The following is a 27,249-nucleotide window of genomic DNA, read 5'->3' as shown; positions in this document are numbered from 1 at the left end:
TAAATATATTCTGTACTGCTGTATACATTCTGATTGCACCGAGAGTCAGCCAGTCAAATCCCCTTATTTCCGTTCCACACTTAGTGAGTCTGTTTGTGTTCCGGTTGCAAAACATCTAGCTGTTTATCAATGCAGTAACACCAAGGACAGAAAATATTTCTCGAATCGTATGACGTAGTCAGGAGGCACAGAACGAAACGTCCTTGGTAACGCATTCTTAGAGAAATGGAAGCACCCGTGTCATTCACTTCTCTCCTAGTAAGCTGACCGTGGCAACAACTTATTCGGAGCTGAGCAAATGACAGAATACATTCAGGATCAGCATGGATGCGCATAGCTGAAGAACGTAATGAGTAAAAAGCTTAGAAAAGGTCATTATACAGCAGTGAATGACAAATGTAGATGTAAAGATGGCTGATGACGATGAAGATGTTGTTGCTGATGATTATGATGGTGAAGTTGATTTAATGCAGATACTCTGCTTTTGCTGCCCGTGGCTCTCCTCTGTATGCTTCAAATAAATACCCTGTCTGAATATTTTATCTTCGCTGTGTCTGCATCATCGGAAAGTTCTCTCATGTGTAGACGTCATCATCAGATCTTTGTGTACTTCTCAACACTTCCGGAATCCGTTATGCACGACGAGGGGAGTCCAATAAGTAATGCAACACTTTTTTCTCGTCCAATTTCAGTTGAAAAAAAAAATGCGAAATTTGCTGTGGGAGACCTTGGAATATTCCCGACTGCAGCCCCTATAGCACATTTCGTGAAGTTTCGACAGGTGGCGGTGCTTTACGTAGCCTTCACAATGGTCTCTGGAGGAGTGTTCCAAGCAGAGCGCTGTCATTTACTTTTCTAGCAAAACCAGAGCATCGTAGATGTTCACAGACGCTTACGGAGTGCCTACGGAGAACTGACAGTGAACAAAAGCACGGTGAGTCACTGGGCGAGGCGTCTTATCACAGCAACAAGGTCGAGCAAACCTTTCCATGTCCCGCGTGCCAGTCAGCCGGCCGCTTCCTTGCCGCCCAACAAAAGACCATCAAGAGCAACGAAGGACCATCTGCACGGATTTCTTGCGCGTTACGAGGCTGATCGTGACAATTTTTTTCAAACATCGTCACAGACGACGAAATATGGGTTCATCACTTCGAAGCTGAAGTCTCAGCCTGGAGACTGAGTAAGATACGACACTCTTAACTCATTTATGAATTAATCAGAAGTTTGAAGCTCTACATGAAAGTCCAATTCTTTAAAGAATTGGGGTTTATTGGTTATAATAGATTTGGGGATAACACGAAGGGCTATGCAGGGTGTAAATGATAACTGTTTGCAACGAACCACAATGGTGAAGAGGAGGTCGAAACAAACAATATGATATGGAATACCAGTGATCTACCAAGTAGAGAAACTACCTCAAACTGGCCTACAAACACCGCCATGCTATAGTGCATGCGCGTCGCGCGAGATTTTCAGTATACAGGGTGTTACAAAAAGGTACGGCCAAACTTTCAGAAAACATTCCTCACACACAAAGAAAGAAAATATGTTATGTGGACATGTGTCCGGAAACGCTTACTTTCCATGTTAGAGCTCATTTTATTACTTCTCTTCAAATCACATTAATCATGGAATGGAAACACACAGCAACAGAACGTACCAGAGTGACTTCAAACACTTTGTTACATGAAATGTTCAAAATGTCCTCCGTTAGCGCGGACACATGCAGCCACCCTCCGTCGCATGGAATCCCTGATGCGCTGATGCAGCCCTGGAGAATGGCGTATTGTATCACAGCCGTCCACAATACGAGCACGAAGAGTCTCTACATTTGGTACCGGGGTTGCGTAGACAAGAGCTTTCAAATGCACCCATAAATGAAAGTCAAAAGGGTTGAGGTCAGGAGAGCGTGGAGGCCATGGAATTGGTCCGCCTCTACCAATCCATCGGTCACCGAATCTGTTGTTGAGTAGCGTACGAACACTTCGACTGAAATGTGCAGGAGATCCATCGTGCATGAACCACGTGTTGTGTCGTACTTGTAAAGGCACATGTTCTAGCAGCACAGGTAGAGTATCCCGTATGGAATCATGATAACGTGCTCCATTGAGCGTAGGTGGAAGAACATGGGGCCCAATCAAGACATCACCAACAATGCCTGCCCAAACGTTCACAGAAAATCTGTGTTGATGACGTGATTGCACAATTGCGTGCGGATTCTCGTCAGCCCACACATGTCGATTGGGAAAATTTACAATTTGATCACGTTGGAATGAAGCCTCATCCGTAAAGAGAACATTTGCACTGAAATGAGGATTGACACATTGTTGAATGAACCATTCGCAGAAGTGTACCTGTGGAGGCCAATCAGCTGCTGCTAGTGCCTGCACACGCCGTACACAATACGTAAACAACTGGCTCTCCCGTAGCACTCTCCATACAGTAACATTGTCAACGTTACCTTGTACAGCAGCAACTTCTCTGACGCTGACATTAGGGTTATCGTCAACTGCACGAAGAATTGCCTCGTCCATTGCAGGTGTCCTCGTCGTTCTAGGTCTTCCCCAGTCGCGAGTCATAGGCTGGAATGTTCCGTGCTCCCTAAGACGCCGATCAATTGCTTCGAACGTCTTCCTGTCGGGACACCTTCGTTCTGGAAATCTGTCTCGATACAAACGTACCGCACCACGGCTATTGCCCCGTGCTAATCCATACATCAAATGGGCATCTGCCAACTCCGCATTTGTAAACATTGCACTGACGGCAAAACCACGTTCGTGATGAACACTAACCTGTTGATGCTGCGTACTGATGTGCTTGACGCTAGTACTGTAGAGCAATGAGTCGCATGTCAACACAAGCACCGAACTCAACATTACCTTTCTTCAATTGGGCCAACTGGCGGTGAATCGAGGAAGTTCAGTACATACTGACGAAACTAAAATGAGCTCTAACATGGAAATTAAGCGTTTCCGGACACATGTCCACATAACATCTTTTCTTTATTTGTGTGTGAGGAATGTTTCCTGTAAGTTTGGCCGTACCTTTTTGTAACAACCTGTATTCTAGCTCTCTTTGCGCAAACTATTAGTCATAGAGAAAAATAATGAATAGGATGATTTTGTAGGGAATTTAGGTTAATTTTGTGCAGGGGTTTTTCAGTTATTCAAGAAACACGTACAAAAGTGACCATCGAACGCACCCAGACCCCACCACACTCGCCCCCTCCCCCCCCCCCCCCATCCCCCTCCCCGCTTTACACCCGGTCAGCAATTTTAGTATATTGTTCATTGCTCTCCTTCTTACCACTTACCACTTTACAAAATTTGCGACTGCACGAATTATTTCGCATATCCGTTCTTTTTTGTCTTCATTGACTGGGGCTTTTACGCGATCAGCTTAGCCTTGCACAAATTGCAAAACTGACGTTTGTGTAAATTTAATCTCACAGTTTTGTGAATTTTAAAAGCATGAAAATAACAGTTTAATCGTCTTTTATCTGGCTTACGAGACTATTGTGCTTGTGATAGTTGAGTTTAGATCAAATTATGAACTTAATTACTTTCTGCATAACGTTTAAACAAGTTTATTCTTTAATTGCCCTTCCGGTACAGTTTAAATTCAATATGTTAATGAAGTATCCGACTAAGATGGTGCCATAATAACCTAGTCAGTGAACACCAAAAAGGTTCGAATATGGGAAATAATTCATGCAGATGCAAATTTTTGTCGGTGGCTTCAACAACGTGTTTAAAATCCTGACCAGTGGTGTGTGAATGTGGGGATGAGTTTCAAGGCAGCTTTAGTACGTTTTTCTCGAAGTCGAAAAAAGCGTCCTCTCTCGAAAACCTATCCCAGTACAAAACTAATCTACTTTAAATTTCCTACAGAAAGGTCCCACTCATTTTTTATCGAGGACTAGTAGTTTTCGCAAAGAAAGCTAGATAATATTAGAAATCTCGCACTACACGCTTGCATGTAGCTTAGATGGTATTTTTATAGGCCAGTTTGAGGTAACGTAATATTTATGATAGTTTGGGGACTTTACAATTCATAATAGGTGCAGTGCTTGGAATGGTAGTCACATGTTTGGGTAGGAGTTATCACAAAAAAACATACGAAGTATCTAACCATCTTACATAATGTCAACAAATATGGATTCATTATTACTCTATTCAGACATGACATACATCTAAGAGTTGCATGAGCGTACAAAAAGTAAACATGGTAGACATGAGGATTATAAGTCAACAAGGAAGTGAGTAACATGTATAAAACAATACTTGCCATAACCCTGTCGCGCACATGCCCAGTGTAGTGACAGCTGTCAATATCACTTCTTTGGCGTTTTCAATCAGTTCTGAGTCTGCAAATGCGCGCCATCTACTCCAGTGGACACTCCTTGCTGGTGATGTGCCCTGCGTGCGTCTGCATCCTCAGGACTGTTTGAAAACACCAAGATAGTGGCATTAACAGCTGTCACTACACTGGGCATGTGCGCCACAGGGCTGATAAGTCGAAAAAGATAGTTTCTGACAGGGAACTTGCTGTAGCAGACAGCTCAAATCATTAAAGGACCGAAAAAAGTGAGAGAAAAGGAAATATTGTAGGTAACATATAATGCCCCACAGATTATTAAGGTGGAGGAGGTTAAATAATGAAGGCAACCAGTACTGGCCACACTGATTTAAAACGAATTCATTGTGTAGGTTACCAGATAAGGTGTTCCCTTTAGTAAGAAATTTTAGCAGATGAAGCAGTTCCGCCGTAAGAAGTGAGTAAAAAACGAAGTGGTTAGTACTGAGGTAGAAACGTAATATTAAACACGAAGTGCTGAGTGCTATCGACAAGGGAGTTCAAATTGATTCCGTGTTTCTAGTTTTCCAGAAGCCTTTTGACACCGTACCTCACAAGCAGCTTGTAATCAAATTGCGTGCTTATGGAATATAGTCTCAGTTATGCCACTGGATTCGTGATTTCCTGTCAGAGAGGACACAGTTCGTAGTAACTGACGGAAAGTCATCAAATAAAACAGAAGTGATTTCTGGCGTTCCCCAAGGTAGTGTTATAATCCCTTTGCTGTTCCTTCTCTGTAGAAGCGATTTAGAAGACGATCTGAGCTGCCGTCCTTGGTTGTTAACATGACGCTGTCGTTTATCGTCCAGTATAGTCGTCAGAAGATCAAATCAAATTGCAAAACGATTTAGAAAAGATATCTGTTAAGTGCGAAAATTGGCAATTGACCCCAAATAATGAAAAGTGTGAGGTCATCCATATGAGTGCTAAAAGGAATACGTTAAACTTCGGTTACGTGAGAATTCAATCAAATCAAAAGGCCGTAAATTCAACTAAACAGCCAGGAATTACAATTACGAACAACTTAAACTGAAAAGAAGACACAGTAAATGTTGGGCGGAAGGTGAGCCAAAGACTGCGTTTTATTGACAGAATACTTAGAAGATGCAATAACACTACTAAAGACATTGCCTACACTACGCTTGTCCTTGCTGCGCGGTGTAGGATCCTTACCACATAAATCAACAGAATAAATCGATAAAGTCTAAAGAAGGGCAGCATGTTTTGTATCATCGAGAAATAAAGGAGAGGATGTCCCGGACATGATACAGGATTTGGGATCCGAATCATTAAACCAAAGGCTTTTTCGTTACGGCGGGATCTTCTCGCGAAATTTCAATCACCAACTTTCTTATCCGAATACCAAATTATTTTGTTGACGCTGACCTACATAGGGAGACACGATCATCATAATAAAATAAGAGAAATCAGAGCTCGCGCGGAAAGATATAGGTGTTCTTTTTTTTCCGCGCACTCTTCGAGAGTCGTGTGACAGAGAATTAATGTGAAGGTGGTTCGATGAACCCACTGCCAGGAACTTAAGTATAATTTGCAGAGTAGCCATGTAGATGTAGAAGTAGATGTAGAAACTTCTTAAGGTAGATATGCTGGAAGATATCAGGAGCAATGCAAATAATCATGAGGCAGCGTAATAACAACGCGAATAAAAACGTGAGAATGCGGTAGCATGGAACAAAACTACTAAAATGATGAGGGCTCATAGCTCATAACATAATAACTGTTGCCTTTGTGGTGAGAAACGAGACACACTCACTCAATAAGTACCGAATTATGTACTAAAATCGGGGGGACAAGAGTATCTGAACGTCATAATAACGAAAGAATAGGCATTGAATACTGTTGGTAGTGTAAGAAACGAATTCTTTCAGACTGAGATAGGACACTTGCATTCCACAGGAATAAACACCGAAATAAGATAAAGAGTAACTCATTGTAAGCATGGCGTTGCTGCGAATGCAATAAAAAAGAGGCTAATGTTGTACTTAAAAACATAAGTGTAAATTGACAAAGAGAAACACTTTCGAGTGTTGACCAAAAAGTGAACTAATGGCCTTTACTACGCGAACGGCCCAATTATCCGCCGATACGTGGGGTCAAGCGATGATCCATGCCCTGTCTCCACATAGCGCACCCTGCACTGTTGAGGTGCACACTGTTAGCCTCATAGCCGGAGAGACAAGAGATGGAAGGTTAATGACACTTAAATGTAATATCGTATAAGGACACTGTTAATAGCAGTAATGGTGCATCCATTTGAATAATATTAATGATTACGTATTTCTCTTACAGGGTTAGAAAGCAATTACTTGTTACTAATTAATAAAAACTGTGTGTTTCATGTAACACCTTATTGATGTATGATAGGAGGGAGAGTAGAAGACGCAGGAAACCTGGCTTAAAAATGAAGCAAAGGTCGAGGGAAGAATCTCCTAAGTGAGGTTTCTCGGCGGCAAATAACCAACCGCAGCTTTCCGTCAACAATGTGTAGTGAAGTGTAAAGACAGCAAGGCTCTGAAACATGTTAAATTACCATAAATGAGTGAGTACTACGGCAAAAACTACTAGTATTGATAAATGTGAACAGAAGCAGAATGTGCTAAATTACAAACACGCAATTCTGTGGGTTGAATTTCACGATTAAGATTCAAATATTCCAGTACGAGTCATTCAAACTCCATGATACTGTTAGAGGAGAAATACTGCCGGAAATTAAAGTAATCAAATTATCAAATTAAATATAATGTAAATAGTACAGAAACACTATTAGTATTAAATTCGGTTTAGGTTTGAGGCCAGTCCAGAATAGAAAGGAATACAGACTAGCATGAAAGTTTCCACCTCCAGTCTCGGGTTTTTCAAATTTGTCATTGACTCCGAGAATTTCCTATTTAGATAAACAATTAAGGAGGAGAATATAACATTTATGTTAGGCAACAAGTATCTGAAACTTCATAGAATTCTGCACTACGACGTAAAGCCTGTTGTCTGCATAGAAGGACTACATGATGTCAGAATAACGTGGAGATTCCAGCGTGGACTTGGGACACGTAGCCTGACGTCATGGCGCCACCCTTGTCAGAAACTTGTTACTGGCTGAGCTAGACCCAAATATATAAGTATATATACACTGAAGAGCCGCCGCAACACGACGTGGCATGGACGCGACTAATGTCTGAAGTAGTGCTGCAGGGAACTGACACCATGAATCCTGCAGGGCTGTGCATAAATCCGTAAGAGTACGAGGGGTTGGACATCTCTTCTGAACAGCGTGTTGCAAGACATCCCAGTTATGCTCAATAATGTTCATGTCTGGGGAGTTTGGTGGTCAGTGTAAGTGTTTAAACTCAAAAGAATGTTCCTGGAGACACTCTGTAGCAATTTTGGACGTGTGCGGTGTCGCATTGACCTGCTGGAATTGCCCAAGTCCGTCGGAATGCACAATGGACATGAACGGATGCAGGTGATCAGGCAGGATGCTTACGTACGTGTCACTTGTCAGAGTCGTATCTAGACGTATCAGGGGTCCCATATCACTCCAACTGCACACGCCCCACACCATTACAAAGCCTTCACCAGCCTGAGCAGTCCCCTGCTGACATGCAGGGTCCATGGATTCATGAGGATGTCTCCATACCCGTACACGTCCATCCGCTCGATACAATTTGAAACGAGACTCGTGGGACCAGGCAACATGTTTCCTGTCATCAACAGTCAAATGTCGGTGTTGACGGGCCCAGGCGAAGTGTAAAGCTTTGTGTCGTGTAGTCATCAAGGGTACACGAATGGGCCTTCGGCTCCAAAAGCCCCTACCGATGATGTTTCGTTGAATGGTTCCTACTCTGACACTTGTAAATAGCGCAGCGCTGAAATCTGCAGCAATTTGCGGAAGGGTTGCGCATATGCACGTTGAACGATTCTTTTCAGTTGTCATTGGTCCTTTTCTTGCAGTATCCTTTTCCGGTCGCAGCGACGTCGGAGGTTTGATGTTTTACTGGATTCCTGATATTCACCGTAGACTCGTTAAACGATCGCACAGGAAAATCCCCACTTCATCGCTACCTCGGAGATGCTGTAGCCTGCCGCTGTGGCCGAGCGGTTCTAGGCGCTTCAGTCGGGAACCGCGCTGTTGCTACAGTCGCAGGTTCGAATCCTGCCTCGGGCATGGATGTGTGTGGTGTCCTTAAGTTAGTTAGGTTTAAGTAGTTCTAAGTCTAGGAGACTGATGACCTCAGATGTTAAGTCCCATAGTGCTTAGAGCCATTTGAACCATTTTCGAAGATGCTGTGTCCCACCGCTCGTGCGCCGACTATAGCGTCAAGTTCAAACTCACTTAAATCTTTATATTCTGCCATTGTAGCAGTAATAACCGATCTAACAACTGCGCCAGCCACTCGTTGTCTTATACAGGTGTTGGAAACCGCAGCGCCGTATTCTGCCTGTCCACGTATCTCTGTATTTTAATACGCATGCCTATACCAGTTTCTTTGTCGCATCAGCGTATATGCATAAAACTAAACCTCCGTGGCTCGGGATTGGCTGAAACAAGTGACACGGAGGCTCCTTTGTTTCAGCAAGCCCGAAGGTCATAGCCCAGTAGAGACAGCTCTAAAAAAGGGTTTGTGTTGCAAAAGGCGGAGTCATTTTGATTTTCAGGTATTTTGTATATGCTGTATTACCCATATCGCGAAAGATCCAACTTTTAGATCAATCCCACCTTGTGCATTATCCGCCATCTTAAAAAAATAGCACTTTTTTTCCAGTTTTCCTCAGTAACTCGCTTCAGTGCATTTTAGGCAGAGATATGCCAGTATTCACTTTATCAATCGTCAAATTTCCTGCAAGTGTCGTGCACAACATGTTGGAAAATACGTGATAGCTACTGAGATACGAGGCCGTGAAGATCTGCAAAAATATAAAGAAAACGCAAAAAGCTAGATACATCAGTGGCTTCGCCTTAATAACTTTTTTAATGCAATTTTGTGCACACTGCGTAATAATCATTGTTGCCAGTGCCACCTAGACTGTATGGTCTGCCTAAAATACACAAGGAGGGCGTGCCCCTACGTCCAATTGTCAGTAATATTGGGGCACCTACGTACACAACAGCCAAGTACTTGAAAGGTCTCCTGTCTCCATATGTGGGCAAATGTATTCACCACATCCGCAACTCAGAAGATTTCCTGCAACGCCTCAGGCAACTGCGCATCACAGATTCGGACATCATGGTTAGTTTTGATGTGGTATCGCTGTTCACCAGGGTCCCACTGAAGGACTCACTAGAACTGATTGCAGAGAAATTTGGCGGTGCTCTGTTGGACCTGTTCAGTCATACACTGACATCCACGTATTTCCTGTACAGAAACCAATATTACGAGCAAACTGAAGGTGTAGCTATGGGCAGCCCACTGTCCCCTGTGGTTGCCAACATGTTTATGGAGAGTTTTAAGGAGAAGGCATTGGAGACAGCCACATTTAAACCCACATGCTTCTTTAGGTATGTGGATGACACCTTCTTGATCTGGCCACATGGGATGGACAGGCTCAATGAGTTTCTTGAGCATCGTAACTCATGTCACCCTAATATCAAGTTCACCATGGAACTGGAGAAGAATGGCCAGCTGCTATTTCTGGATGTACTAGTAAAGAGGAAAGCAGATGGATCAATTGGCCACAGTGTGTACCGAAAACCAACACACACTGATTTATATCTGCAGGCCAGCAGCTGTCACCACCCTGCACAGAAGAATGGGGTTCTGAAGACTTTGGTCCACAGAGCACATGCCCTGTCAGACCAAGAGAATCTACCTATAGAGATAGAACGTCTCAAAACAGTTTTCTCCAAGAATGGATACACGGACAGACAAATTGAGAGGGCACTCCAACCAGCCACTATACCACAGGTTCCTGAAGAAGACCAAGATGAAACAAAGAAGGTGGCATATCTGCCCTATGCTGGCTCTATTTCTGCCAGAATCAGTAGGATCCTCCGTAAACACAATATCAAGTGCGTTTTCTGTCCATCCAACAAGATTGGGGGACTGCTGGGGAGTGTCAAGGACGACCTGGGGTTACGAAAACCAGGGATTTACAATATACCTTGTCAATGTGGCAGGTCCTACATTGGCCAGACGACAAGAGCTGTGGAGATCAGGTGCAAAGAACATCAGAGGCACACTAGATTAAGACAGGTGACTAAGTCAGCCATTGCTGAACACTGTCTAGAACTAGATCATGCCATGAAGTATGAGGATACCAGGATTCTAGCACAAACACCCAGATTTTGGGACAGTGTTATAAGAGAATCGATAGAAATTAAAATGGCTGACGATCTTATGAACCATGACACAGGGTACCAGCTAAGCAGAGCCTGGGATCTGGCTCTGGAATTGTTAAAGGAGCAATGGGGCCAGCTGCAACACTACTCAAACAGAAGAACCAGAGACATGGAGATGGAAAACGAGCCCCTGACGGACTGCCAGGCGCACCAGACCGAAGATGGAACACCCAGAAGTAGGACTGGTGGGCGCGGACCGCAGAGGGAACATCCAGAGCCGCAGCGGACGAAAAACGGAGCGGCTCGCTCGCTCGCTCGCTCGCTCGCTTCTACCTTACGGGTCTGCCCTGACCCGTGCAGGGGCGGGCTAAGCAGTCTTCTGCTATTCCTGCGTAAACCTTACGTATTGGAACTGCGGCCTCACTTCATGGATTGGCCTCTAGGTTTTCCTGGATGCGGATGTCCTGTCTCTGTTGTGGGAGTTTTCACTCCCGCAGCAGGTCCGGCCAACGGGTTGTTGGCCTGTGATGTGTAGGGTGGCCCAGATCCCTGATGAGCCGGTTTTCGGACCGTTCGGTCCGCTCGTAGAACGTCCGCGCCGATTGCTTGAAGCGGTCGCGGAGGAGGGGGATTCCTGTCTGCTCGTGTAGCCGAGCGGTCGAATATAGCCTCGGCAGGCGCAGGGCGAGCTTGAGCGCCCTGCTCTGCACCCTCTGCAGCTTTTTGATGTGTGTTTCGGCCGCGTTGCCCCACACCACAGCCGCGTATTCCAGCACTGGACGTACCAGCGCCAGGTACAGCGTGATGCCGTGGTGAGGTGGCAGCGCAGACGAGGGGTTGAGCAGAGCGTACAGGACGCGTAGGCGCCCTATTGCTCTGCCCCTGACGTCCTCAATGTGCGGCTTCCACGTCAGCTTCTGGTCCAATGTGACCCCCAGGTAGCGGCCAGTCTTGCTCCATGGGACGGGGCTGCCCATGATGGTGACTGGCGGAAGATCAGGCGGCAGTGGTCTTCTCGTGAAGACCACCGCCTGGCTCTTCGCCGCGTTTTGCTTGAGGCGCCACTTGGTTGACCAGGCGCCAAGGGCCTCGCAACCTCTTTGGAGAAGACGGCGCATCTCGACCGCCTTCATGCTCCGCACGAACAGCGCGGTGTCGTCGGCATATAGTGCCAACTTCACCGGCGTCACGCGCGGAGCGTCGGCGGTGTATAGGGAGTACAATAGGGGCCCAAGGACGGACCCCTGCGGCACTCCAGCACGGATGTGTCGATGGGTGGATGTCCCATCGTCCAGTCTGACGTGGAAGGACCGCTCGGCTAGGTATGAGCGGAGGAGGACCCCGTGCGACGTCGGGACCCCGTGTACAAAAAGTTTGTACACGAGGCCGTCGTGCCACACAGAGTCGAATGCCCTGGATACGTCCAGGAACACCGCCCCAAGGTATTCCCGAGTCTCCAGGGCGCGCATCGCTTCTTCTACCAGCCGCATCAGCTGGTGGACGGTGGAATGGCCCCTCCTAAAGCCGAACTGCTCATCGGGTATGATGCCTTCCGCTGACACGTGACGGAGCAGTCGTCTGGCGTACAGGCGCTCAAACACCTTCGAGAGCGCCGGCAGCAGGCTGATGGGCCGGTAGTTGGCGGCGTCCCGTGGGTCCTTGTTCGCCTTGGGGATTGCCACCACCTCTGCGTGTTTCCACACAGTGGGGTAGACCCTAGAGCGAAGGACCTCATTGAAGATGCCCGCCAGGAACGGGTATGCGCCCGCCGGCAGGCTCCTCAGCAGATGGTTGGTGACGCCGTCAGCACCTCCAGCCTTCTTGGTGTTGAGCGCTGTAATCTGCGCGGCCACCTCCTCGTCGGAGATGGGGTCGATCTCGTCTGCGTCGTCCCTGGCTTCCAGGAACACAGGGAGCTGCTCTTCCACCCGGTGGAGGTGTTCTTCGTCTACATTGTCATCCACCGGGGTGAATGACAGCTCGAAGTGGTCCGCCAGGACGCCTGCTTTGCCGTCCGGGCTGCAGACGACGTCTTGTCCGACGAGCAGAGGCGGCACGCGCTGCCTTCTGCGTAGAAAGGACTTCACAGTCCGCCACGCGCTGCCGTCCTCAGGGTTGAGGGAGGCGACGCCAACAGGTCGTGGTGAGCGGGCGCGGACCGCAGGGGGAACGCTTGGTACCCCAGACCGTAGATGAAACCCCCAGGAGCGGGATTGGTGGGCGCGGACCGCAGAGGGAACACCTAGAACCGCAGCGGACGGAAAACGGAGCAGCAACGCTCCAGCAGGTCGCAGAGAATGGGCGCGGACCACAGAGGAAGCGCCTGCAGCCGTTGGTGGAGGGGGAAGGCCATAGGCATAAATACTGGACCAGGTCCACTCGAGGAGCAGTCTCAGGTCGCACCTGATGAACGTTACGAGCTACGTGACCGAAATATCGTGCAAGTACGACGCTGATATCCGGCAGAACACTCGACAACCCAAGATGTCTTTAGATCGCCGGGAAAGCCTGAAGAGTTACATTGTGTTTCTCCATGTGATAAGTGGTTGTCTAACCACCTCCACTCTCTTTTGGCAGGGGAAAACTAAGTTTTGCACCACACTTGAATCTGAAGCTTTCAGAGATACAGCTGCAGTAAAAGAATAGATCGTGGACGCAACTGAAAACCTTGCGACACCTTAGGGAGGTGTCTTGGACACTTCCGCAGATGAGTTGCGATGAGCCTGCAACCAACACCAAATTGGATTTGGCACGACTACTTCCAATAAGAGATGCAGATCAATATCATGCATATAGAACTTATCCATCTTTTTCAAACGTGGGTGGGGTATGAAAAAGACGCCCTCAAGTGGGCCTCAAAGAAGGATGTTAGTGGTCTAACTCCAGTGCCAGTGAATAAAGAACCAGCTCCACAGCCATTGCTGGCCATGATTTCATGCCAATGCGAAAAGACTTGTGACAACAAATACAGCTGCAAAAAGCAGGACTTCAATGCTCCATTGCATGTGTTGATTGTAGACTGGAATCACATGGTAATGCACTAGAGGCGGAATTCAGTATCAAAGGAGGCGAGTTAGATGTTAAACTGCCTATTGATCGAAGTGGTGAATTGTATACATCAACCATATTTGAGCCAAAACAACAGAAATTGATAGATTTTTAACTTAAAACTTTGAATATAGCATTAAAATAAATTTCAAGATCTATTTTTAAACTATATTTTATTGAAATATACGTAAAAGTATTGGAAATTTGTGTTTTTTTCTTCAAAAATATTTATTTCCCAGAAATTACATGAATCTCATACATACATTACATGTACATATTGCATTCACTAATGGCTTAAAGACGATATTACATTCAAGAATACTGTTTTTGGCTGAGGATAGTATTTTCAGTTATGAGTCCACTTTCACTAAAATTATTAATGCAACATTTCTCAGCGTGTATAGGGGGTAATTACAAATATTTTGTATGGATCTCGACGGGAATTAAATCCTCTGCAAAACTGATTATTACGCATTGTGCACAAAACTGCATTTAAGAAAGTTATCTAACTTTTTGCTTTTTCGTGACATTCTAGCAGATTTTCACAGCCTCTTATCTCAGTAGCTGTTCTGAATTTTTCAACTCGCAGAAAATCTGACGCTCTTTGACACTGATACTGGCGTATTTCTGTCTAAAATACAGTGGAAGCGAGTTACTGAGAAAAACTGAAAAAAGGGCCATTTCGTAGCAGTTTTTTCAAGACGGCGAATAAGGCACAAAGGGGAGAAGGTCTAAAACTTGGATTTTCACGAGATATGTAATACATACAACATACCTGAAAATCAGAATTATTCTACCTTTTGCAATCCAAAGTGCTATCTCTACTCGCATATCATGCTGGTAGAGGCAGTCGGAGATTGGGGACCACAGAAAACGGACGTATCCGTGATGGCTCTCGACAGTAATGTTAACTGTTGCATGAAAAGAAGCAGTCGGAGAGCCGCGACCGCAGTAAACTGATGTGTCCATGGTAACTCTCGTCAGGTGTTAAAAATACCATTAAATGCCGCGGGCCGATCAATCGTGGTGTCGCGCTAAGCGTGTTGGAAGTAATTAAAATGTGGAAGGTACTGAAAGTGTAATTCGCTTACATTGGGAGACTGGAAGTGATACCTAATGCTGTACTACATATTAAGTATATGGAGAACTGGGATGTGAATAACCACAGGAATCATTAAATGGCATTGCTTAAAGAAAGTCAAACTGTGTGCTCTTTTCCGCAGTTCAGGTAGTTAAGGATTTCCTTCAAATATCACCATTACAGCACTACGTCAGCCACTTCTATATGGGACCACGACCAGAGCTTCTACTGCAGCAAAGGGACATCTCTGAAGACGCAAAGTTAGTGGAATGTAGAAAAACCGCGAGGTGTGACGGATTTGCACGTCTGCAATGACAACCTCCCATGAACGGTCGATTTATCACCAACAGGCTATGGCACGTCTTACCAACCCGAGGACAGTGTTGTTGTTGACTCTCGGCAAGGTAAACTACAAGTGTCCTAAATAGAACCGTGCATCTCGACTTGCTCTACACCATTGTGGTACGTTGTGAATAGTTATCGTTTACACCCTGTATGCTCGATACTCCAGTTGAAACAAATGAGCTCCCACAACGTTGTGTTGATAGCCGTTGCTTATGCGCCGCTTATTTACACAGTGGTTATGGCATGGTTTACCTTAGAATAATGGGAGCCCGCTTTTTGGGCGGCAGCTCGCCTCACACGCGTCAGTGTGCGTTCCGCCATGTCAGCATACTCTCGTCGATACCGGAACTCCTTGTGAAGCTTCCCAGACATATATGCGATGGACTCGGTTACCACGATCCACTTTCTGCAACAAAGTGTGTAGTTTCTTAATTTTACTTGGCTCTTGGTTTTGAACTCTTTTTAAACATTTGAAACATAAGGTTATATTGTACACTTAATTGAACAAAAATGGTTCAAATGGCTCTAAGCACTATGGGACTTAACATCTGCGGTCATCAGTCCCCTAGACTCAGAACTAATTAAACCTAACTAACCTAAGGACATCACGAGGCAGGATTCCAACCTGCGACCGTAGCAGCAGCGCCGTTCCGGACTGAAGCGCCTAGAACCGCTCGGCCACAGTGGCCGTAAATTGAACAAAGAGGACACGTTAACGCATATTTAGAGATGCCAAAGGACAGTAAAAGCTTCTGTGTTATAGCCTGTAGATCACAGACAGGTAATAGTCATGAGCCTCCCCCTCCCCTGAGCCTTACCACCACCAACCCCCCCTCCCGGCAGTACAGTTTCAGGAAAAGGAAATCCATTGACGATATGGTAAATCACGCAACATATAGTGTGAACGCTTCAGAAGACAAGTACGCTATCTACATAATGGCTGATATCACTGGGGCGTTTATAAACTTATGGTGGCTTATCCTGTTCAAAAGACTGAACCAGACAGACAACTCTAGATGTCTCTACATCATCCTATGAGATTACTGCGCAGAGACGCAAGTGCAGTTGGAACGTCCTGCGAAGCAGATAGTGAAAAATGTCATCAACGACTGCGGTGGTGGTGGTGGTTAGTGTTTAACGTCCCGTCGACAACGAGGTCATTAGAGACGGAGCGCAAGCTCGGGTTAGGGAAGGATTGGGAAGGAAATCGGCCGTGCCCTTTCAAAGGAACCATCCCGGCATTTGCCTGAAACGATTTAGGGAAATCACGGAAAACCTAAATCAGGACATCAACGACTGCCCGCAGGACTCTGTTTGTAGTCTAGGTTCATGGGAGTTTGACCTAGAGGCAATACTTAGTCAGCTTCAGTGCGTGTCAAACACTGGAGGCTACATCACCTACGTTTCTGTCAACACAAGGGCAAAATTAGAGTAAAATAGTAGGAAAGCTCTTGGTGCGTAGAGAACAAAATGATGACAGCAACACACGAAACAGTTAATATATATTAAAAGGAACATCATCAAGATCGAGAAAGCCCACAATCAGAATAAATGACCACCGTGTGAAAACAAAAGAAGTATACAGGTATCTTGATATAAACATCGGCGAAATTGAAAACTTCCGTGCACATGTAGAAATATTTTATCAGACTGGCATTAAAACCCTGGACAAAATAGCAGCAATTGACCAAGATACTTTCAGCTGCCTGTAACTGCAATAAAAAAGTACCACAACGCAATCTTAATCTCTGCTATGGGTTACAGGTCGATTATTTGGTCCAATAGAGTCAAAGAGACTCTACAGCGAACACGGAGAAGTGTGCTCCTGGTCTGACAGGCTCGTGTGGAACAACACTGGCTGTGACGATGCTGGTGATACTACGCTTGCTACATCTACACCGAGGCGCAAAAAGGGATACTGGCCACAAGAGTCACATCGAATAAGGAGATAAAGCCACGCATTTATAGAGAATAGCAAGGAATCTGGGACAGGGCAGAAAAAGGGAGGAGAACTTATCAGCTCCTTCCTGACTTACAAGAAAGATCCAGAAGTACTCTCCCCCAATCAAGGAAGCTACATACTACGTAGTGGGGCATGGACCATATCCCAGCTACTTTCTGAAAATACATCAACACACTACAGACACTTGTGAATATGGAGAAATCCGCAACCCACATTACATCGTCCGGGAGTGTGCCACAAGACGTGACATTACAGACCAGGATAAGAATGTGTTTGGTAATACAGCACTCTGAAACATACACTATGTGATCAAAAGTATCCGGACGCCTGGCTGAAAATGACTTGCAAGTTCGTGGCGCCCTCCATCGGTAATGCTGGATTTCAATATAGTGTTGGCCCACCCTTAGCCTAGATGACAGCTTCCGCTCTCGCAGCCATAGTTGAATCAGGTGCTGGAAGGCTTCTTGGGGAATGGCAGCCCATTCTTCACGGAGTGCCGCACTGAGGAGAGGTATCGATGTCGGTCGGTAAGGCCCTGCACGAATTCGACGTTCCAAAACATCCCAAAGGTGTTCTATAGGATCCAGGTCAGGACTCTTTGCAGGCCAGTCCATTACAGGGATTTTATTGTCGTTTAACCGCTCGGCCACAGGCCATGCATTATGAACAGGTGCTCGATCGTGTTGAAAGATGCAATCGCCATCCACGAATTGCTCTTCAACAGTGGGAAGCAAGTAGCTGCTTAAAACATCAATGTACGCCTGTGCTGTGATAGTGCCACGCAGAACAACAAGGGGTGCAAGCCCCCTCCATGAAAAACACGACCACGTCATAACGCCACAGCCTCCGAATTTTACTGTTGGCACTACACACGCTGGCAGATGACGTTCATCGGGCATTCGTCATATCCACACCTGCCATCGGATCACCACATTGTGTACCGCGATTCGTCACTCCACACAACGCTTATCCACTGTTCAATCGTCCAATATTTACGCTCCTTACACCAAGCGAGGTGTCGTTTGGCATTTACCGGCGTGATGTGTGGCTTATGAGCAGCCGCTTGACTAAGAAGTCCAAGTTTTCTAACCTCCCGCCTAACTGTCACAGTACTTGCAGTGGATACTGATGCAGTTTCAAATTCCTGTGTGATGGTCTGGATAGATGTCTGCCCTCTTCAATTGTCGGCGGTCTCTGTCAGTCAACAGACGAGGTCAGTCTGTATGCTTTTGTGCTGTACGTGTCTCTTCGTGTTTCCACTTCATTATCACATCGGAAACAGTGGACCTAGGGATGTTTAGGAGTGTGGAAATCTCGCGTACAGGCGTATGACACAAGTGACACCCAATCACCTGACCACGTTGGAAGTCGGCGAGTTCCGTGGAGCGCCCCATTCTGCTCTCTCACGATGTGTAGTCGCTGATATGGAGTACCTGGCAGTAGGTGGCAGCACAATGCACTTAATATGAAAAACGTATGTTTTGGGGGGTGTCAGGTTACTTTTGATCACATGGAGTATTAAGAATCGAGAAGCTTTGGCACTGAACACGCTGACAGCAAAGATATTGATTTATGGTCTGCAAGCCTATAAGGCCGAGAGACAATGAAGAAGAGGCCATACATAATGACAACCAGACGCACCACGGCAGAACATCCACCTTCCAGAAGCAGCGACTTGGTGAGAAAGATATCCTGGGGCCCTGACAGCAATCTCCATGGATGGCACAGCCACACATCCCATGAAAATCCTGAGTTGTGCCTCAGCGTGCCCGAGAAAATCTAGTTTTCCCCATAGATGTAAATCAATACCCTGTAGTCGTTACGTGCCGTCATTCATTTGTGTCTTGATTGATAATGGCTGCAGGATCAAAGTGTTTTATGTTCTTTCGTACATGTCCGCAAGAACAGACACCACATATATGATTAAGGTGAGACTGGCCAATAATCCCTTCAGTGCCGATGCGCATCACGCTCGAGCTCTTACGGGAATGGGCGAATTGCTGCGGGTAATGAGGACAATGGGAAGGAGCGCTACATTAGTAGTGTGCGGATGAGTGAAGAATTCATGTGCAACATTTCATCTGTTCTTGTGCCTAGTTAACAGGCTAAGAGAAAATAGCGAATAAATAAATAAATACAGACATAAAAAAAAAGTTTTTCATCGCCCCAGTTCCCAGGACTCCTGAAGATAGACTTTCACTGTGGATATTGTATCACGGACACAGTTACTTTCACTGTTCAGAGATGTCACTAAACCCGCCCAAGGCCGGCCGGAGTGGCCGAGTGGTTCTAGGCGGTACAGTCTGGAACCGCGCGACCGCTACGGTCACAGGTTCGAATCCTGCCTCGGGCATGGATGTGTGTGATGTCCTTAGGTTAATTAGGTTTAAGTAGTTCTAAGTTCTAGGGGACTGATGACCTCCGATGTTAAGTCCCATAGTGCTCAGAGCCATTTGAACCATTTTTGAAACCCGCCCAAAGATGTAAACAACCATGCATGAGCAGTGCCTATTACACGGAGGGGGTCCGGCAACAAATCAGTTCCAGTCATTCCACCAGGAAGGAGGGTCCGCCTTCGTAACGCAGCGGTACCGTTACTGCCTACCACGCGAAGGGGGCCCGGGTTAGATTCCCAGCAGCGGACTGGGTGTTGTGTGTCCTTCATCATCATTTTCATCATCATTGACTCGCAAGTCGCCGACGTGGAGTCAACTAAAAAGGACTTCCAATACGGCGGCCAAGCTCCCCCGGATGGGGCCTTCCGGCCAATAATGCCATACGATCATTTCCATTTACCAGGAAGGAAGTACACGGCTCGTGTTGTCTGTAGTTCAACCATGCCTAGACGGTCAATATCGTGGTTCGATTGTGTCCGCATTGATACCTTGTGCCAGGAAGGGCTGTCAGCAAGGGGAGCGTCCAGGCGTCTCGGAGTGAACCAAAGCGATGTTGTTCGTACATGGAGGAGATACAGAGAGACAGGAACTGTCGATGGCATGCCTCGCTCAGGCTGCCCAAGGGCTACTACTGCAGTAGACGACCGCTACATACGGATTATGACTCGGAGGAACCATCACAGCAACGCCACCATATTGAATAATGGTTCAAATGGCTCTGAGCACTATGCGACTTAACTTCTGAGGTCATCAGTGTTGACTAATGCTTTTCGTGCAGCCACAGGACATCGTGTTATGACTCAAACTAGGCCCAGTAGGCTGCATGATGCGCAACTTCACTCCCGACATCCATGGCGAGGTCCAACTTTGAAACAACGACAGCTTGCAGCGCGGTACAGATGGGCCCAATAACATATTGAATGGACCGCTCAGGATTGGCATCACGTTCTCTTCACCGATGAGTGTCGCATATTACTTCAACCAGCCAATTGTCATAGACGTGTTTGGAGGCAACCCGGTCAGGCTGAACGCCTTAGACACACAGCGAGTGCAGAAAGGTGGTGGTTCCCTGCTGTTTTGACGTAACATTAAATGGGGCCGACTTACGCTGCTGGTGGTCATGGAAGGCACCATAATGGATGTACGATACGTGAATGCTATCCTCCGACCGATAGTGCAACCATATCGGCAGCTTGCTGGCAAGGCAATCGTCCTCATGGACTTTAATCCGCGCCCCCATCGTGCACATTTTGTGAATTACTTCCTTCAGGATAACGACATCGCTCGACTAGAGAGGCCAGCATGTTCTCCAGACAAGAACCCTATCGAACATGCCTGGGATAGATTGAAAAAGCTGTTTATGGACGACGTTACCCACCAACCATTCTGAGGGATTTACGCCGAATCGCCGTTGAGGAGTGGGACAATCTGGACCAACAGTGCCTCGATGAACTTGTGGATAGTACGCCACGACGAATACAGGCATGCATCTGTGTATGTAGCAATCTGGACCACCACCTATCAAGGTCTCGTTGTATGGTGGTGCAACATGCAATGAGTGCTTTTCATGAGGAATAAAAAGGGCGGAAATGATATTATGTTGATCTCTATTCCAGTTTTCTGTGCAGGTTCCGGAACTCTGGAACCGAGGTGATGTAAAACTTTTTTTGATGTATGTATCTAGACATATAAAAGCTCAAGCTTTCGCAATTTTGTACACAATTACTTTTAGCAAATAGAATGCGAACTAAAGTAGACATTTTTGATTTATCAATTCACACCATGTCTAAAACTTAATCGTAAGCAAAACACAAAAATGAAAATATGCAAACAATAAAAATCAACAGATTTTTCCTAGACTCCAAACGACAATAAGTCACTTTATAAAGGCTAATGTTTTCAGGAAACAAAGGAGAAGAAGCTGGATGAGGGAGGAGGCAACCCATACCCAAAATAGTCTTCAAAACTTCCGATCATTCACGGTCAAATTTGCTACACGAAAACAACACGCGGTTTACATTAGCACACTACTCAGAACCACACTCTCATGCACGAGAATGGTAAAAGTTGATTCTGTGTAAATGTTGAGGAAAAGAGGCATGGTACAGGCGGAGTAGAATGGTGGTGGAAACCGGTGATTGGTCCAAATGTGTCGTCGTAATCACAGTTTGTAGGAATTTATGATTGTAAGATCTTACAATAAACACCTGCCCGTTGGTGGGACAGGTTCCGTATCTGTTACCAGTGACGTTGACCGTAGCTCTTGACCTCTCGTATGTAGCATGTATATGGTAATTTCAAATAAATCCTATGTTGGATCTCGACGGGAATTAAATCCTCTACAAAACTGATTATTACGCATTGTGCACAAAACTGCATTTAAGAAAGTTATCTAACTTTTTGCTTTTTCGTGACATTCTAGCAGATTTTCACAGCCTCTTATCTCAGTAGCTGTTCTGAATTTTTCAACTCGCAGAAAATATGACGCTCTTTGTCACTGATACTGGCGTATTTCTGTCTAACATACAGTGAAAGCGAGTTACTGAGAAAAACTGAAAAAAGGGCCATTTCGTAGCAGTTTTTTCAAGATGGCGAATAAGGCACAAAGGGGAGAAGGTCTAAAACTTGGATTTTCACGAGATATGTAATACATACAACATACCTGAAAATCAGAATTATTCTACCTTTTGCAATCCAAAGTGTTATCTCTACTCGCATATCATGCTGGTAGAGGCAGTCGGAGATTGGGGACCACAGAAAACGGGCGTATCCGTGATGGCTCTCGACAGTAATGTTAACTGTTGCATGAAAAGAAGCAGTCGGAGAGCCGCGACCGCAGTAAACTGATGTGTCCATGGTAACTCTCGCCAGTTGTTAAAAATACCATTAAATGCCGCGGGCCGATCAATCGTGCTGTCGCGTTAAGTGTGTTGGAAGTAATTAAAATGTGGAAGGTACTTAAAGTGTAATTCGCTTACATTGGGAGACTGGAAGTGATACCTAATGTTGTACTACATATTAAGTATATGGAGAACTGGGATGTGAATAACCACAGGAATCATTAAATGGCATTGCTTAAAGAAAGTCAAACTGTGTGCTCTTTTCCGCAGTTCAGGTAGTTAAGGATTTCCTTCAAATATCACCATTACAGCACTACGTCAGCCACTTATATATGGGACCACGACCAGCGCTTCTACTGCAGCAAAGGGACATCTCTGAAGACGCAAAGTTAGTGGAATGTAGAAAAACCGCGAGGTGTGACGGATTTGCACATCTGCAATGACAACCTCCCATGAACGGTCGATTTATCACCAACAGGCTATGGCACGTCTTACCAACCCGAGGACAGTGTTGTTGTTGACTCTCGGCAAGGTAAACTACAAGTGTCCTAAATAGAACCGTGCATCTCGACTTGCTCTACACCATTGTGGTACGTTGTGAATAGTTATCGTTTACACCCTGTATGCTCGATACTCCAGTTAAAACAAATGAGCTCCCACAACGTTGTGTTGATAGCCGTTGCTTATGCGCCGCTTATTTACACAGTGGTTATGGCATGGTTTACCTTAGAATAATGGGAGCCCGCTTTTTGGGCGGCAGCTCGCCTCACACGCGACAGTGTGCGTTCCGCCATGTCAGCATACTCTCGTCGATACCGGAACTCCTTGTGAAGCTTCCCAGACATATATGCGATGGACTTGGTTACCACGATCCACTTTCTGCAACAAAGTGTGTAGTTTCTTAATTTTACTTGGCTCTTGGTTTTGAACTCTTTTTAAACATTTGAAACATAAGGTTATATTGTACACTTAATTGAACAAAAATGGTTCAAATGGCTCTAAGCACTATGGGACTTAACATCTGCGGTCATCAGTCCCCTAGACTCAGAACTAATTAAACCTAACTAACCTAAGGACATCACGAGGCAGGATTCCAACCTGCGACCGTAGCAGCAGCGCCGTTCCGGACTGAAACGCCTAGAACCGCTCGGCCACAGTGGCCGTAAATTTAACAAAGAGGACACGTTAACGCATATTTAGAGATGCCAAAGGACAGTAAAAGCTTCTGTGTTATAGCCTGAGAGATCACAGACAGGTAATAGTCATGAGCCTCCCCCTCCCCTGAGCCTTACCACCACCAACCCCCCCTCCCGGCAGTACAGTTTCAGGAAAAGGAAATCCATTGACGATATGGTAAATCACGCAACATATAGTGTGAACGCTTCAGAAGACAAGTACGCTATCTACATAATGGCTGATATCACTGGGGCGTTTATAAATTTATGGTGGCTTATCCTGTTCAAAAGACTGAACCAGACAGACAACTCTAGATGTCTCTACATCATCTTATGAGATTACTGCGCAGAGAGGCAGGTGCAGTTGGAACGTCCTGCGAAGTAGATAGTGAAAAATGTCATCAACGACTGCCCGCAGGACTCTGTTTGTAGTCTAGGTTCATGGGAGTTAAACCTAGAGGCAATACTTAGTCAGCTTCAGTGCGTGTCAAACACTGGAGGCTACATCACCTACGTTTCTGTCAACACAAGGGCTAAATTAGAAATAGTAGGAAAGCTCTTGGTGCGTAGAGAACAAAATAATGACAGCAACACACGAAACAGTTAATATACACTCCTGGAAATTGAAATAAGAACACCGTGAATTCATTGTCCCAGGAAGGGGAAACTTTATTAACACATTCCTGGGGTCAGATACATCACATGATCACACTGACAGAACCACAGGCACATAGACACAGGCAACAGAGCATGCACAATGTCGGCACTAGTACAGTGTATATCCACCTTTCGCAGCAATGCAGGCTGCTATTCTCCCATGGAGACGATCGTAGAGATGCTGGATGTAGTCCTGTGGAACGGCTTGCCGTGCCATTTCCACCTGGCGCCTCAGTTGGACCAGCGTTCGTGCTGGACATGCAGACCGCGTGAGACTACGCTTCATCCAGTCCCAAACATGCTCAATGGGGGACAGATCCGGAGAGCTTGCTGGCCAGGGTAGTTGACGTACACCTTCTAGAGCACGTTGGGTGGCACGGGATACATGCGGACGTGCATTGTCCTGTTGGAACAGCAAGTTCCCTTGCCGGTCTAGGAATGGTAGAACGATGGGTTCGATGACGGTTTGGATGTACCGTGCACTATTCAGTGTCCCCTCGACGATCACCAGTGGTGTACGGCCAGTGTAGGAGATCGCTCCCCACACCATGATGCCGGGTGTTGGCCCTGTGTGCCTCGGTCGTATGCAGTCCTGATTGTGGCGCTCACCTGCACGGCGCCAAACACGCATACGACCATCATTGGCACCAAGGCAGAAGCGACTCTCATCGCTGAAGACGACACGTCTCCATTCGTCCCTCCATTCACGCCTGTCGCGACACCACTGGAGGCGGGCTGCACGATGTTGGGGCGTGAGCGGAAGACGGCCTAACGGTGTGCGGGACCGTAGCCCAGCTTCATGGAGACGGTTGCGAATGGTCCTCGCCGATACCCCAGGAGCAACAGTGTCCCTAATTTGCTGGGAAGTGGCGGTGCGGTCCCCTACGGCACTGCGTAGGATCCTACGGTCTTGGCGTGCATCCGTGCGTCGCTGCGGTCCGGTCCCAGGTCGACGGGCACGTGCACCTTTCGCCGACCACTGGCGACATCATCGATGTACTGTGGAGACCTCAAGCCCCACGTGTTGAGCAATTCGGCGGTACGTCCACCCGGCCTCCCGCATGCCCACTATACGCCCTCGCTCAAAGTCCGTCAACTGCACATACGGTTCACGTCCACGCTGTCGCGGCATGCTACCAGTGTTAAAGACTGCGATGGAGCTCCGTATGCCACGGCAAACTGGCTGACACTGACGGCGGCGGTGCACAAATGCTGCGCAGCTAGCGCCATTCGACGGCCAACACCGCGGTTCCTGGTGTGTCCGCTGTGCCGTGCGTGTGATCATTGCTTGTACAGCCCTCTCGCAGTGTCCGGAGCAAGTATGGTGGGTCTGACACACCGGTGTCAATGTGTTCTTTTTTCCATTTCCAGGAGTGTATATTAAAAGGAACATCATCAAGATCGAGAAAGCCCACAATCAGAATAAATGACCACCGTGTGAAAACAAAAGAAGTATACAGGTATCTTGATATAAACATCGGCGAAATTGAAAACTTCCGTGCACATGTAGAAATCTTTTATCAGACTGGCATTAAAACCCTGGACAAAATAGCGGCAATTGACCAAGATACTTTCAGCTGCCTGTAACTGCAATAAGAAAGTACCACAACGCAATCTTAATCTCTGCTATGGGCTACAGGTCGATTATTTGGTCCCATAGAGTCAAAGAGATAAGGACAGCGCAGGCTCTACGGCGAACACGGAGAAGTGTGCTCCTGGTCTGACAGGCTCGTGTGGAACAACACCGGCTGTGACGATGCTGGTGATACTACGCTTGCTACATCTACACCGAGGCGCAAAAAGGGATACTGGCCACAAGAGTCACATCGAATAAGGAGATAAAGCCACGCATTTATAGAGAATAGCAAGGAATCTGGGACAGGGCAGAAAAAGGGAGGAGAACTTATCAGTTCCTTCCTGACTTACAAGAAAGATCCAGAAGTACTCTCCCCCAATCAAGGAAGCTACATACTACGTAGTTGGGCATGGACCATATCCCAGCTACTTTCTGAAAATACATCAACACACTACAGACACTTGTGAATATGGAGAAATCCGCAACCCACAGTACATCGTCCGGGAGTGTGCCACAAGACGTGACATTACAGACCAGGATAAGAATGTGTTTGGTAATACAGCACTCTGAAACATACACTATGTGATCAAAAGTATCCGGACGCCTGGCTGAAAATGACTTGCAAGTTCGTGGCGCCCTCCATCGGTAATGCTGGATTTCAATATAGTGTTGGCCCACCCTTAGCCTAGATGACAGCTTCCGCTCTCGCAGCCATAGTTGAATCAGGTGCTGGAAGGCTTCTTGGGGAATGGCAGCCCATTCTTCACGGAGTGCCGCACTGAGGAGAGGTATCGATGTCGGTCGGTAAGGCCCTGCACGAATTCGACGTTCCAAAACATCCCAAAGGTGTTCTATAGGATCCAGGTCAGGACTCTTTGCAGGCCAGTCCATTACAGGGATTTTATCGTCGTTTAACCGCTCGGCCACAGGCCATGCATTATGAACAGGTGCTCGATCGTGTTGAAAGATGCAATCGCCATCCACGAATTGCTCTTCAACAGTGGGAAGCAAGTAGCTGCTTAAAACATCAATGTACGCCTGTGCTGTGATAGTGCCACGCAGAACAACAAGGGGTGCAAGCCCCCTCCATGAAAAACACGACCACGTCATAACGCCACAGCCTCCGAATTTTACTGTTGGCACTACACACGCTGGCAGATGACGTTCATCGGGCATTCGTCATATCCACACCTGCCATCGGATCACCACATTGTGTACCGCGATTCGTCACTCCACACAACGCTTATCCACTGTTCAATCGTCCAATATTTACGCTCCTTACACCAAGCGAGGTGTCGTTTGGCATTTACCGGCGTGATGTGTGGCTTATGAGCAGCCGCTTGACTAAGAAGTCCAAGTTTTCTAACCTCCCGCCTAACTGTCAACAGTACTTGCAGTGGATACCGATGCAGTTTCAAATTCCTGTGTGATGGTCTGGATAGATGTCTGCCCTCTTCAATTGTCGGCGGTCTCTGGCAGTCAACAGACGAGGTCAGTCTGTATGCTTTTGTGCTGTA

At 46.5% G+C, this 27,249-nt stretch overlaps 1 protein-coding gene across 1 annotated transcript in view; it reads right to left on the bottom strand.

The window, feature by feature from the left end:
• Positions 1 to 27,249, bottom strand: part of LOC126456447 (galactoside alpha-(1,2)-fucosyltransferase 2-like) — a 127,172-nt gene that overhangs the window by 20,272 nt on the left and 79,651 nt on the right. The window contains exon 4 of the mRNA XM_050092197.1: positions 15,378 to 15,531. Coding sequence (XP_049948154.1) covers positions 15,378 to 15,531 — 154 coding nt within the window. The remainder of the gene's footprint in view (positions 1 to 15,377; positions 15,532 to 27,249) is intronic.

The sequence above is a fragment of the Schistocerca serialis genome, chromosome 2 (genome assembly GCF_023864345.2).
Source record: "Schistocerca serialis cubense isolate TAMUIC-IGC-003099 chromosome 2, iqSchSeri2.2, whole genome shotgun sequence".
Taxonomy (NCBI): domain Eukaryota; kingdom Metazoa; phylum Arthropoda; class Insecta; order Orthoptera; family Acrididae; genus Schistocerca; species Schistocerca serialis.
The sequence above is the reverse complement of the archived record's forward strand: the minus strand, read 5'-3'. Positions and strand labels throughout refer to the sequence as shown.